Source organism: Lynx rufus, unplaced genomic scaffold (genome assembly GCF_022079265.1).
Source record: "Lynx rufus isolate CCGP_SWC_20201006 ecotype Redwood Valley unplaced genomic scaffold, mLynRuf1.p SCAF_4, whole genome shotgun sequence".
Taxonomy (NCBI): Eukaryota; Metazoa; Chordata; class Mammalia; order Carnivora; family Felidae; genus Lynx; species Lynx rufus.
The window spans coordinates 56,475,051-56,489,548 of NW_025814856.1; the positions used below are offsets into that span (position 1 = coordinate 56,475,051).

General features: G+C 47.8%; 1 protein-coding gene and 1 long non-coding RNA gene across 2 annotated transcripts in view; both read left to right on the plus strand.

Moving 5' to 3' along the window:
- The window catches only part of IQSEC1 (IQ motif and Sec7 domain ArfGEF 1), a 73,556-nt gene extending 67,688 nt beyond the window's left edge, over window positions 1-5,868 (plus strand). The window contains 3 exon segments of the mRNA XM_047095318.1: window positions 50-99; window positions 1,394-1,567; window positions 1,569-5,868. Coding sequence (XP_046951274.1) covers window positions 50-99; window positions 1,394-1,567; window positions 1,569-1,958 — 614 coding nt within the window. The 3' untranslated portion in view covers window positions 1,959-5,868.
- Window positions 5,869-6,667: 799 nt separating this feature from the next.
- Window positions 6,668-8,958, plus strand: LOC124524475 (uncharacterized). The gene is made up of 2 exons (XR_006965245.1): window positions 6,668-7,024; window positions 8,628-8,958. It is a non-coding gene; the product is annotated as an uncharacterized LOC124524475 (long non-coding RNA).
- Window positions 8,959-14,498: the final 5,540 nt, after the last annotated feature.

Here is a 14,498-nt window from a genome sequence, read left to right on the forward strand (position 1 = left end):
CCCGGCCTCGTGTCCGTGTCTAACCTCTGGTATTGCATGTTCTGGGCAGGGAAGCGAGGGCGTCGCAGCAGTGCGGGATCGCTAGAGAGCAATGTGGAAGTAAGTAGGAAGCGCCTACGTCCAGCTGGCTGTCGTGTGTTGCCTCCCCGATCCTTGGTTTATATCTGTTGTCTTTTTTTTTTTGTTTTTTTTTTTTTTCCGTTTTGCTCTTCCTTCCCCCTACTGCACAGAGGCGCAGACACGCCCCGTCCCCCATGCCTGCCTCAGCCCCAGTGCATGCCAGCTTCCCCCCTCCTAGAATCGCCCGTGCCTCTCACCGCTTGTTTGGGCTGGACCCATGGGAGGTGGGGGTGGTTCTGGATTCCGTGTTTTAGTTCCCGCTTAACCCCGTCCCCTGTGGCCCCCCAAGCATGGTTAACATCCCGGCTTCCTGGCACTCCCCCACCCCCACCCCGGGGCCCCCGCCTGCCGACACTGCTCCTGGGCGGGAAGCACCGCCCGCCAGGCATCTGTGCACCCTCCACCCGCACTGTCGGGGGCGGGAGGGTGGGTTTTGCCCATCTCTTGACTTCCATGCTCCGCCATCCCCATCGCTTCCTTCCTGGAGTTCCGATTGCTGTGTGTCTGCAGTCAGGACATCATGGAATTGCTTAGCTAGCTCGGGGGGGAGGAAAGCCATGAGAGGAAGAAAAAATTCCGTGTGGATTTCATGAGATTTCATTCATCTGCCAACCATTTCTATATTACTGTTCACATCGTAACCTCAGCTTGCAGACCTTTTTGTTTCCTTCTTTTTCCTTGTTTGGTTTGCAGTAGGTAGCTGCAGTGAAATGCCTAGGCAGCCCCCCCGCCCCTCCAACAAGGACAAGGTTCCCCGAGCCCCCCGCCCCGGTCCCTACCACCAGCTTCCCAGAAAGCTCGGGGCCCACACAGGCAGAGCAGATGGCGCAGTTTCAGCAGGAACGGGGTTCTTCTTCATGCACATCAGCCCAGCCTACTCCACGCAGCACATGGCGCTCACAGGCACCCCCGGGCCGGTCGTTCTGATCCGAAAGCTCAGGCCGCCTTCCGTATCAGGACGAGAGCAGAAGTCACACTTGTGCTGCTGCTGCTGCTGCTTTGACCAGACAGGAGCGTCCCTCATCCCCTACCCCATCCCCACTCCTCTCAGTGGAAGGCCACCCTGGGTCCCTGTGGCCCCCAGTCGCATGAGCGGAGGTGGCACTGACCCAGCCTCACCCAGCCCCGCCCTCTGCAGCCAGAGAGTTAACTAAGGCTTAGCAGTCAGTGGGTGAACTTTTTACATCAAAAAAAAAAAAAAAAAAAAAAAAATCATTCTGACATAAGTGCTGTAAGGTCTTTTAATTTTGATTTCTATGAATTTCCTTTTTAGGGGTCCATCATTAGCAGTCCTCACATGCGCCGGAGAGCTACATCAACACGAGAGTGTCCATCTCGCCCACACCAGACTATGCCTAACTCATCCTCCCTCCTGGGCTCCTTATTTGGGAGTAAGAGAGGGAAGCCCCCTCCCCAGGCCCACCCGCCCTCAGCCCCTCCCCAGCCACCCCCCCCACCCACCGGGCCTGCCCCACGCGCAGCACTCTGGGGCCAGCCACCACCAGGGGCCTGCTGAGGGCCCGCCGCAGGCCCAGGTGCACGGGCACCACGCCCAGTACTGCCACGTGCAGCAGAACCCGCCCCCCTACCACCACCACCACCACTACCACCCCCCCCAGCACATCCAGCACGCACACCAGTACCACCACGGCCCCCACGGGGGGCACCCACCCTACGGGGCCCACGTGCACAGCCACCCACCGCTGCCCTCGGCCCACGCCGGCCACCCGGGCCACACGGGCCACGGCCACGCAGCGCACCACCACGGGCAGCCCCCCGCCCCGCCGCCCCCCACCAGCAGCAAGGCCAAACCCAGCGGCATCAGCACAATTGTGTAGACAGCCTGGGCGGGGTCCCAGACTGCCCCGGAACACCTGCACACCACACAGAGCCATGCCCGGGGGCGGCCGGCCTCAGACCAGACCCAGGGCACCTCTGTTTCCACCTCTCCCCTCTGCTCCCCGCGGCCTGGATGGAGCCCTCTGAGCCCACGGGGCTTGTGTTGCAGGGAACAAAGTTCACGATCTCACTTAGCGTTGGTGTCCTGGGTTCCATCCACTTGGACCCACGGGGTGGGCCTCGGCCACCATCAGCCTTGAAAACGGCGCCACCGGCCACGTAGATGTTGAGCTGTCCCCCACCCCAAAGCAGCCCTCAGCTCTGCTCCCCAACTGTACACGCATATGAAAACCCAGCCTAGGAAAAGAAGAAACGAGACACAAAAACCAGAGACAGAACAAAACAAAACAAAAACAAAAACAAACCAAACTTGCTGCATTTATTGCTCTTTTATTGACAATGGGCAAAAAATTAAGTAGACCTGATATGGTTGATGAAAATACGTAAGTAAACTTTATATAATATAAATATATAAATATATAAATATATATATATATATACTGTATAGGTAGTATTTGTGTGTGAAAGGAAATGTCTCAGTCCACAAAATTAGCAATATAGACTTTCCAAGGAGCTCCACTTACCCGCTAGGAAGACAGTATCTTACATGAATGTGAGAGAGTAAACCAAAAACGTAAACGCTAGGAACAAACTCAGATACTTCCATATTTTCATAAAAAAAAGAGGAGAAGTCCCTCCAGGGACTGGCTAAAATCTTGACGCAATCATTACTAACTGTGCCAAGTAACATAGCATCTAACTGTTTAAAAAGTCCAATATTGCTTTGTATAAATCCTTATTTTATTAACAGAAAACTATCATAAGTAATCAGTATTATAAACTGCTCTGTTATTTCAGGTAAGCAAATAGATACAAATGCAGGAAACTCTACAGTAGCAACTCAGGACAACTGGTTAGGAGCTGGTTGTCTGAGGATATTGGTTCCACAGATTCTTAGACACTTTAATGGCTGCGATAACTGTGAATTTCCATGATCCATATTTCTTTTATATGCATATGATTTAATGCACACTCATTCAGAGTCCTCTCAGGGGGGCACCCATCCACGGCAGAAGTGTTCATCTCCAACATGAGGGCGGCCAGCTCCCATACTCGCCTCCCCAACACCATAACTAACTCATCCTGTCTCCAACTGCCACAGACACCACCCCCACCCCCACCCCCACCCCAGCGAGTTTCCACCGGGAACCGCTCCAAACCCGAAGGCTGATTCTAGCATGTAGCAACCCAGGGCGGTGTGTGTGTTTCCCATTTTGTTTTCTGAGCGGTAGCCGCGATCATCGTGATTCCATGTGGCCATGTGCTAGCACAACCCCTGTGTCCTCACCGTGGCCCCTCCGACCCCCACCTCCCGGCCGACGAGTGCCGGCCCTCGCCAGCGAAGCCCCCGCTGCCTTCTCATGGTCCAGTTAGCTGCCAGGGCATCACATGACTCTCAGCTGTGCTCTTGTCGCTTCCGTGTTGTGGTGACACCATCCGCTCCCCCAGGGCCGGGCGCCGCACGCGTCCGGTTCTGTGACTGAGTCACCCACGGGCCGTACTTTGTAGTTTCAGCCTTTCGAGCCACTGCAGCCGCCAGTGCTGTGCTCCTAAGCCGTGGGACCGGAGGACTGCCCCGCGGCCCCTGCCCCGGCGGAGAGCCCTTTCAGAAAGGGCGAAGCTAGTGCTGGACTCCGCGGGCCACAGGCTCCGCACGCCGTGGACGGCGTGGTGCGCCGTGGCCAGACGGCAGGACGACCGAGGGGAGCCCACCTGGCGGGCCGGCCGGGGGCCCCGCCCGTTTCCCTCCCCACCCGCCCCTTTGTCATATCATCGAGGCCACCATACCAGCAAATCTGCAAACCGAGCACTTTGTTAATCTCCACAGAGAGCAAATACAGCAATCTAGAGTTTAGCCTTTTTTTTTTTTTTTTTTTTTTTTTTTTGGAAGAAGTGTGACTTTAACCTGCCCACCTTTATCTTCCCATCGTGTCGTGTTTCTCTCCCGGGCACCTGCTCGGAAGGAGGGACGTGTACAAAGCACGGGTGCGTCTGATCTGGTCCAGGCCAGGCTGGTGGGAGGCTCCCCGCTTCCACCGGCTCCTAGATTCCTTGGTTTTCCTGCAGAATCAGGCTCCCCGAGGCATTCTCTGTCTTGCGGTTTAAAGGTTGTTGTTCTGACCAGGAGAAGTCGAATTGTACTGCATGCCATCTGGCGTCAGTCGTGTGAGGCCACACTCTATGTATTGTGTATTTGCAAACTATATCAGTGTTACTGTTGACAAATAGTTGAAGTAAAGTGATAACATATTAACTATGTCGGCCTTTCTTCACCCCCTGTACCGATAGTAGAGTCTACCTGTAAACTCGAGGTTGTTCCAGAAAAGATGCAGGCTCTTTGGCACAAGGTTGCCCTTTCTCAAGGGGTGACCACCGATGAAAAAGGGTGGACAGCAAAGCCGATGGGGTCGGGTAGGGGGGCGCTGTCTCCATCGCCGTCCTTCGTGCACCACGGGCCACTCAGAACCCTTACTTCCAAAACTGCCATCCGTGTGTCCTGAAGCGTGGTCTGGTGGCCACACGGCCGGATCTAGCGAAAGGGGGCTTCTCGAACCAATTCCCTTTCTCCCCATGTGTCCAACTTTGTATAGCGTGTTGGGCTCAGGTCAGCGAGGCTTCATCATTCTTTGTTTGATTTACACGCTTACCGTGGGAAGCGTCTCCAGGGAGTGTTTCCAAGGAGGCTGGAGCCACGCTGCCCGGAATCTCGTTTGGGAAGCAAAAACTGCCAACAGATTGCTTTCCCGCACCCCACCCCCACCCCCCGGGTGGTGCTCTCGTGGGACTGTTCTTTCTAGACCCCAGCCTGCCACAGGGTCAGCGCTGTGGGGGCCTGCCCTCCACCCCCCACCCCGGGGATAGGCAGCAGGACGCCGAGCAGGACGTTTGTGTCCTCCTTCCCCACTGTCAGGACACACTTGGGACCTTTCTCTCAAGTCGTGCAAATTGTTCCAATGAAACGGTCATTTCCGACATGAGCAGGAGTAGAGGAAGCGGCAGGTAGCATCACAAAAATCTTTTCTGGGACAACAATTAAATCATGTGTTTGTATTTTTTTTTTAAGTTTACGAATGAATTGTACAACAATGTAAAAATAAAGTTCATCCTAATATGATGTGCACATCTTGCTTAAAAATGTCTTCAGTCACCCAGCGTAGAGCGATGTTTCCATCACGCGCTGCATGCAGAAGAAGCCTCTTGTTTGTCTTTAAAACGAGCTGAAAAGACAGCAGATATGTAAACACGACCCTAGGTGTTGACTCAGCACTCCCTGCAAAGCTGGGTCTCTACGGGTAAGCATGCATCTTACGGTTTCGTTGTAAAATACCATCACTCTTCCTGCCTGAAAACTGAGGAATTTTGTAAAGTATCTCCAATAACAACAATAATCCAGGAAACAGATTTCGAGATGGATCAGTGCCAAGTGGGGGGTGGTAGAAAGGGACAGGTGGGAGGAGGGGCGTGTGCCTCTTTCTTACCCACGAAGGGGCACACGTTAGCCTAACCGCGGTCGCATCGAGGTCCCGCACAGGACCCGTCTCCTCTTGGGAACTGTCGTCCACCTTCTAGTTGTTTTAAACGGTTAGCATCAGGTCTTGACTGCAGACCTTCCAAAGACTTCGAGAGACACCTCCCTCGCCAGAGGCCCGGCACCCGCTGTGTAACTTTGGGCAGGAAAGGAGTGCTTTTGTTTTAATACGCATTCTGTTTGTGAGTAGTAACAGACTCTATTGATGTAAAACCATAGCTGTGATCATGTGGAGAAATCAAATAAATCCTTTAAAACTCTCGGGTTTTTACTGTTTCTGAAAAGCCCAGCTGTTTCCCTATTGAGCAGACACAGAGAGCTCTCCAGGTGACAAGCGTGGCCCGTCCTCATCATGACTGCTGTGGGCAGTAGCTCTCCTGGAAGGTGTGGGTCTGGCTTTCATCGAGGGTGCTGGTATATGAGACTCAAAGGTACATGTCACAACATAGGCACGGATGGTGTCAAAGGTATTTAATTTTTTTTAATGTCTTTTTTTTTTTTTTTTGAGAGAGACAGACAGAGCTCGAGTGGGAGAGGGGCAGAGACAGAGGGAGACACAGAATCCAAAGCAGGCTCCAGGCTCTGAGCTGTCAGCCCAGAGCCCGAAGTGGGGCTCGAACCCACAAACCATGAGATCATGACCTGATCCAAAGTCTGACACTTAACTGACTGAGCCACCCAGGCGCCCCATCAAAGGTAGATATAATTTCTAGCAACCTGCAGCCAATTTGAGGGCTTCCATTGAGTTAAAGAGGAGATGGGTCCTTTGGAGTGTTGAGATGGACTGGGAATGACGTGGGGGAACCAGTCCTCAAATGGTTGAGGAGAGGTTATTTTACGAGGTCAAAGCAGCCCATTCTCCCATGTGGTGATTAATGCGATGTGCAGAAACCAGGAAGGTGAGGGGCACCTGGGTGGCTTAGTTGGTTGAACATCTCACTCTTGACTTTGGCTCAGGTCATGATCCCAGGGCCGTGGGATTGAGCCCCATCAGGCTTCGCCCTGAGCGTGGAGCCTGCTTGGGATTCTCTCTCTGTCTGCCCCTCTCCCCTGCTCATATGCGCTCGCTTGCTCTCTCTCTCTCTCTCTCTCTTTAAAATAAAAACAAGAAAAGGAACCCAGGAAGGTGAATTCTGCTTTACCTGTGAGAATGTGATTGGCCTGTGCGATTTCTCCTTTCCTGGAACCAAATTCAGCTCCAGGGAATGCTACCTTAAAGTTTCCGTTTCATTCCATAAAGTGAAGCAAAACCGGTAGATCTAATTTGTGGACGACAAGAAAAAAGGTTAATCTCAGTGACGGAAACTAGCTGTGGCCTGCCCTTCATAGAGAAGTGAATTGTGATCGGAAGATGTTCTCAGATTTCTGCAGCTGGGCCGTCATTCCTTTCCCAGCTGGTGAGAGGCTCTTCAGCAGGTGAGGCTGGTTACTGAAAATCCTGAGACACTGAGCTCTGGTTTTGTCTGGTGCCACCATTCACGGGGCAGCACTCGCCAGCTGCTTGGTGTAGGTGAGCGGCTAGGCCAGTGCTTCGAGGTGATGATTCTCGGCTTTGTGTTGTCTCCCCCACCCCCACCGACAGACTGTGAGCCCCGTGGGGGCCAGGGCTGCATCTGATGCACTTCTCTGTGTCCGAGGACCAGCACAGGACTGTCAGATGTCAAAGCGCATCTGAAAACAAACTGATGGTTACAAGGAGGAGTGGGGTGGCAGGGTGGGTGGGTGGTGGTCACAGCAAAACCACTGACTGATCCTAGCATATCATCATCATGGGGTGCCCGAGGGGACTCAGTCGGTTAAGCATCCAGCTCTTGATTTCGGCTCGGGTCATGATCTCACAGTCTGTGAGTTCAAGCCCCACATCAGGCTCTGTGCTGACAGCTCAAAGCCTGGAGCCCGCTTCGGACTCTGTGTCTCCCTCTCTCTCTGCCCCTCCCCCGTTCACGCTCTGTCTCTCTCTGTCTCAAAAATAAATTTAAAAAAAAACATTAAAAACATTTTGGAAAAAAAATAAGAAAAAGTTCCTTTGCGTGGCCTTCGCGAGGCCTGCGTGATCTGGCCCCATCACCCTCACTTTCCCCTTGCTCTCCAGCCTTTCAGATGCCCAGACAGCCTGTGTCTCCTCCTGCCACTGGGCCTGTGCAGGCGTGTTCTCTCCCTTCCCCCAAAGGTGGGATGCTTTTCCTTGCATCTTTGTTTAGTCAGCTCCCGTTTCATCTAAGGAACTTTTTAGTTCAGCCATTGCTCCCGGTGAGATGCGTTCCCCGTAGTTGTATATTCAATGGTGTGATCGTTTTGCGACAGCAGAGGTCACGAGGTCAGGACAGTGGGTACTCTTGCGCCCTGCCGTAATCTCAACCTGAGGCACGAGCAGAATGGCCATACATGTTTGTTGAATAAATAGATGAACACCATAGGACCAAAGATGAAATTTAGTGCTAAAACACATGATGAAAGTTAGCGGCTGAGAATGAGCTCGGGGGCCTGGGGAAGTGGTGTGGGGCCTGCGGGCTGGGGAGAGGCCGACTGGGCCTACTGGCATGCCTCGTTACTTCCAGGAGCACTTGAGGCAGCGGTTGGAGGCTTTGAGTCATTATGTTTTAGACCTCGCCAAATGTGTTTTAACATTTAGAGCATTTGGAAGGAATAGATCCATACAAAGCAGGGGAAAACATCACCCACAATCCTACCACCGGCTTCTCTGCACATGTATTCTCAGCTACCTGGTTCAGATCTTCTACGTGTGTCCCAAAGGGTTTGTTAAGTGTTATTTGGTGCCCGCCATGACAAACAGTTCACCATCAAAAAACGTGTAGGAAATGCCAGATTAGACAAAGTTAAACTGGCCTTTTACTACAGGACTTCTCAGAGCCTTTGAAAGGATGATGTGCGTTGTGAATCTCTGAAAGCTAGACAGTCTGTGCCACGTTTCCCAGGCTTACTGCGGAGCTGTTGCATTCTACGGCATACGGTTTAGTACAAGTTTGTATGTGTAAATTGTATTCTTTTTTCCCCTTAGTGCGAAAGACTCGACCAGTTTATAACGTCTGCATGACGGCCCATCGTATGGATGTCCCATGATGTACTTGACAGACAGATAGTGTTATTTTGGTGAACAAGGAACAAACAGAAGAAAATAATAGTTTCTGAGTGGATTTGGTGAGTGGCTTCTGGTGATTCTGGTAAGGATTTGAGACCCAGATCAGACCCCTGAATCTAGCTTCAGTGCTGGGTTCCTGGGGTGAACGTCGGCACCATGTTGGTAACTGGGTAGCCACGTGGCAGCTGAGATGCCGCTCCAATCAGTGTATTGAAGTCAGTGCTCACTTCCCAAGGGGACCCATCCCACTTCTCAGCACAGAATGGGCTGTAATAAAGATTTATTGGCCGGCTGATGGTAGGTACGTTATGAGGGCCGATTCCCCCCGTTTCTAATGTGCAGCTTCATGTTAATGCATTTCTCAAATATTTTCTTCCTTTCCTGTTATTTGCAACTGTGCTCTACCCCTACCTCCAGTGTGACCAGTGTTACTCCTCATCTCCCATGGAGTTAGCAGGGAGGAAACCGTTCCACGATAAAAATGCCAGCGGGTAATCCCAGCCACCTCAGTTGGGATTTCGCCCCACATCCTTTAAGAACTGTTCCAGAAAAGGGGCGCCTGGGTGGCTCGGTCGGTTGAGCGTCCAACTTCGGCTCAGGTCGTGATCTCACAGTCCGTGGGCTGGAGCCCCGCATCGGGCTCAGGGCTGACAGCTCAGAGCCTGGAGCCTGCTTCGGATTCTGTGTCTCCCTTTCTTTCTGGACCTCCCCCACTTGCGCTCTGTCTGTCTGTCTCTCTCTCTCAAAAATAAATAAACATTAAACAAAATTTTTAACAAGAACTGTTCAGGGGACACCTGGGTGGCTCTGTTGGTTAAGCATCTGACTTCGGCTCAGGTCATGATCTCACAGCTTATGAGTTCAAGCCCCATGTCAGGCTCTGTGCTGGTAGCTCAGGGACTGGAGCCTGCTTCAGATTCTCTTTCTCTCTCTCTCTCTCTCTCTCTCTGTCTTTACCCCTCCCCTGCTCACTCTCTGTCTCTCAAAAATAAATTAAAAAATTTAAAAAAAAAGAACTGTTCAGGAAAAGAATAAATAAAGTCACTTGTAGCTCAGACCTACCGTTTACCAGGGAAGTTTACTGACGTTTCAGTGAAAGGTCAGTAGGAAAATAAACATCTTCGACTAGAAGAGCTGACATCAAGTCCCAAATCAAAATATATAAATCCAGGCGGAGACTGTATGGGAAAGAAAAACTGGTACCATCCTAATGGCGGTAAAAACAGGCCACATCTAGGGCTCATGCCCATCAGGAGAGAGACCCACCTTGCTTGGAGAAATGCTGAGGGAAGGCTTGAGACCTGGTGGAGTCAAAAGGAAGAGATATGGAAAGGTTTGGACCCAGAGGCGACAGAAGACACTGCTGGAGAACAGGGGGCACCTTAGAAGTAGACTTCCCTTGGAGGCGTGGCAGTGAAGGAAAAGAAGGAGCTAAGAGAAGAGCCCTCTTCAAGCAAGATGCTGTCAAAGAATCAGAAGACGTCCAAAAAAAAAAAAAAAAGTGTCTTATTAAAGGAAATGCAATTCAAACACATAAAGCATGCATACAAAGTACTTTCAGAAGAAAACTTGGAAAACTGTTCAGCAAATAAAAATACACAATAAATACAATCCGGATAAAAAGCCAAAAGCAGGGGAAAATTGTAACAGCATCCCCATCACTAGTTAGGTACAAACAAGCAGCATCACATGAAGGAGGATTGCAAACCATAGCGTCCCGAGCTCAGAAGAAAAATGGACAAGTACCATGTGCAATGGGAGCTCACTGAACTCAGGGAGAAAACTGAAGAAAAACACAAAATTGTCTCACATGCCCAAAGGAGAGCAGATACAACAGAAAGTATGGAAACAGACACCAAGAATGCAATAAAAGGACTCAAGAAAATGAAACTGTAGGGAGGCGTTAGAGATCAGAGAGGAAGCATAAATTCAGCAGATGGAAAAAAGAGTGGTTAACACTCATATAAGTGAAATCCTAGAAGAAAAACAAAATAATGAAATAGACCTAAGATGTAAGACTATAAGTGAAGACGATGTCCTGTAATAAAAAGCTGAGACTTCATCCTGAAAGATTCCACTATGTCCTTGGGAAAAAGCAAACCCAGAGTTACCAGTTCTGAAAGACATATCATGGGAAAACTTAGTGAACTTTGAAGATAATGAGGAAAGTCGCTGGATCTTCAGGCCATAAAATCAGGTCAGATAAAAAGAAAGGAAAATCGTATTGGTCTCAGGTTTCTCAAAATAACATGTAAGTCAAGATAACAGAGAAGCAACATTTTAAAAAGACTCGAGGAAAGGCGTGAGGCAGGGATTTGGTATCCAGCCACGCTGGCTTTCAGGTTCCAGGGTCTAGACAAGTAGCTTCAAACTGGTTTTGAACATACAAGAGTGAGTATACTATTTATGAGTCCTTTCGGGAGGGATCTTTTAGGACAAACCATCCATCCGAGAGATTTGACAAATTTGGGCAAAAGGACTGATGATGAGCACTGGATTTACTTAAATGTAGATCTAAAACATAATGGATAAGGATGAATGAATACCACACCATGTCACGTGCCAAGACAAGTAGTCATAACACAGCGTTTTAATGGGAGGAGAAAGGAGAGAGAAGAAAGAGTAGAATAAACTTATTCACTGCTGTCTTGTTAAAGCATGAGACTTAGACGATATTATTGAAACCTGGTGAAGCCAAATATAAAAGTAGGAAAAAAGGGGACTGAGAACATTATTTGAAGGTGTTATTATAAGGATAATCCCTAGAACAAAAATGCGAGCCTTCCTAAAAATAAGCCCAAAACAAAGCAAAAAGGGTGGGGGGCGGGGAGAGAAGAGACTAGACCTTAGCGCAAAGGATACACAGTAAGTGTAACAGGATACACCCAGAAACTGTAAAACATAAGAAGCACAGAACAAGTACCAAACGTATCACTTGTATCAAGAAATGTAAATATGCTTAGATCCCCGATAAGATTTTAAGATTGGTTCCTGTGCCACTCAGCTATTGCCATAATAATTCTGTGTGGCCAATAACCCCCAAAATCAGCAGCGTTAAACAATAAATATTTATTCCTCACCCGAGCATCTGCAGATTGTTTGGAATTTCCTCTGATCTAGCCTGAGCTCGGCTCTGAGCTTCAGGCTGGGTCTAGGTCTGCTCCATGTGTCCCTCATTCTCCTTGGACCAGTGCCTATTTGAGGCATGTCCTGGCCACAGCAACAGGATAGAGTACAAGAAGACAAGCCCAACGGTGCTCACATTTCCAAACTTTGCTCATGCAATGTCCACTAAAACCCAATTGACCATATCAACTCCATGCCCAGTCCCAAAGTCAAAGGGTTGGAAAATATACCCTGCCTTTCATGAAGTCAAGGTAAGGGTATAGAACACCACTATAGTCAATCTATCCCAGATCACAGAGCAAAGCCCAACCAACTCTATGCCAATCCACTCTAGGCACACCCAACATAAACATTCAGAAAGGCTAAACATGAAGCAATGGATATGCACAGACAAATGCAAGCCAAAAATGGCACGGGGGAGAAATTACAATCTTGGTATCTGACAAGGTGGAATTCAGCCTCAAAAACAATAAATGAGATGAAGTGACTTAATGCTAAAAGCTACAATTCCCGGTGAACACATGATAGGTAAGAGTATCTATGCATCAAATAACACAACAGCAACCCACAAAAAGCAAAAACTGTAGAGATGCAAGAATAAATAAAAACATATTAAATACCACCTTTCTAAATCCAAGACAAGTTAAGAGGACAAAGATAAAAGTTTCCTCCAGACAGATACGGAACTTCATATCCTGATAGCAGAGAAAAATGCCTTCTTTTCAAGCACAAATGGAACATTCATGAAAGTTGGCCTTCTATTGAGCCACAGAGAAAACTTTAATATATTCCATAAGGTAGAAATTATACAAACATATTCTCTAATCACAATGCAGTAAAACCAGAAATTAACTGTATAATCAAAGAGTCCCTTCCAACTGGAAATGCAATTAATTCTCTATTAGATTACTCTTGGATCGAAAGACAAATACAAACTAAAACTGTAGGATTTCTTTAAATATGATAAAACCTTTATTTGAATCAAGGGGAAATTACCTTGACAAAAAGTGAAAGAATGAAAAGAAACATCAAGCTCAAAATTAGGAAGGGAACAAAGGAAACTAAGCAGAAAGAGCAAATAATAGAAAAATATTAGAAAACTGTCACAGTAGACAAACTGAGAGTTGACCAAGTCAAGCTGAAAAGAAAACACAAACACACCAAAGAAGAGGGAAGCAACTATTGAAAAAAAGGAAACTTTTTAAATCTGAATTCCAGTGTAGTTAACATCAGTGTTATATTAGTTTCAGGGGTACAATATAGTGATCAAGCAGTTCCGTACATCACCCAGTAACCCATTCCCTCCCCCCCCCATCTCCCCTCAGGTAGCCATCAGTTCTCTATAGTTAAGAGTCTGTTTCTTGGTTTTTTCTCCTTCACTCATTCATTTCGCTTCTTAAATTCTGCATAGGATTGAAAAAATATGGTGTTTGTCTTTCTCTGACTTATTTCACTTAACATTATACTCTCTAGATCCATCTATGTTGTTCCAAATGACAAAATTTCATCCTTTTTGTGGCTGAACAATATTCCATTATATATACATACCACATCTTCTTTAGCCATTCATCCATCCATGGACATTTGGGCTCTTTCCATAATTTGACTATGGTAAATAATGCTGCAATAAACACAGAGGTGCATTAGTGTTTTCATATTCTTTGGGTAAATACCCAGTAGTATGATTACTGGATAATAGAGTAGATCTAGTTTTAATTTTTTGAGTTTTAGTTTTCCGCAGTGGCTGTACCACCTTGCATTCCCACCAACGGTGCATGAAGGTTCCTTTTTCTCCACATCCTGGCCAACACTTGTTGCTTCTTGAGTTTTTTATTTTAGCCATTCTGACAGATGTGAGGTGGTATCTCATTGTGGGTTTGATTTGCATTTCCCTGATGATGAGTGATGATGAGCATCTTTTCATGTGTCTGTTGGCCATCTGGATGTCTTCTTTGGAGAAATGTCTGTTCATGTCTTTTGCCCATTTTTTAGTTGGATTATTTGTGGGGGTTTTTTGTTTTGTTTTGTTTTGTTTTGTTTTTTGGTGTTGAGTTATATAAGTTCTTCATTTATTTTGGACACTAACCCCTTATCAGATACATCATTTGCAAATAGCTTCTCCCATTCAGTACGTTGTCTTTTAGTTTTGTTGACTGTTTCCTTTGCCATGCAGAAGGTTTTTATTTTGATGTAGTCCCAATAGTTTTGTTTTTTGGTTTTGTTTTTTGCTTGTTTGGTTTTTGGTTTTTTGTTTGGGGGGTTTTTTGTTGTTGTTGTTGTCGTTGTTTTTGCTTTTGTTTTTCTTGCCTCAGGAGACATATCTAGAAAGATGCTGTTATAACCAATGTCAGAGACGTGACTGCCTGGGCTCTTTTCTAGGATTTTTATGGTTTTGAGTCTCACATTTCAGTCCTTAATTCATTTTGAGTTTATCTTTGCATATGGTATACACATACTGTGTATGGTCCAGTTTCACTCATATGCATATAGCTGTCCAGTTTTCCCAGCACCACTTCTTAAAGAGATTATCTTTTTCCTATTGGATATTCTTGCCTTCTTTGTCGAAGTTAATTGACCATATAACCATGGGTTTATATTTGGGCTTTCTCTTCTGTTCCATTGATCTATGCATCTGTTTTTGCACCACTACCATACTGGTCAGAT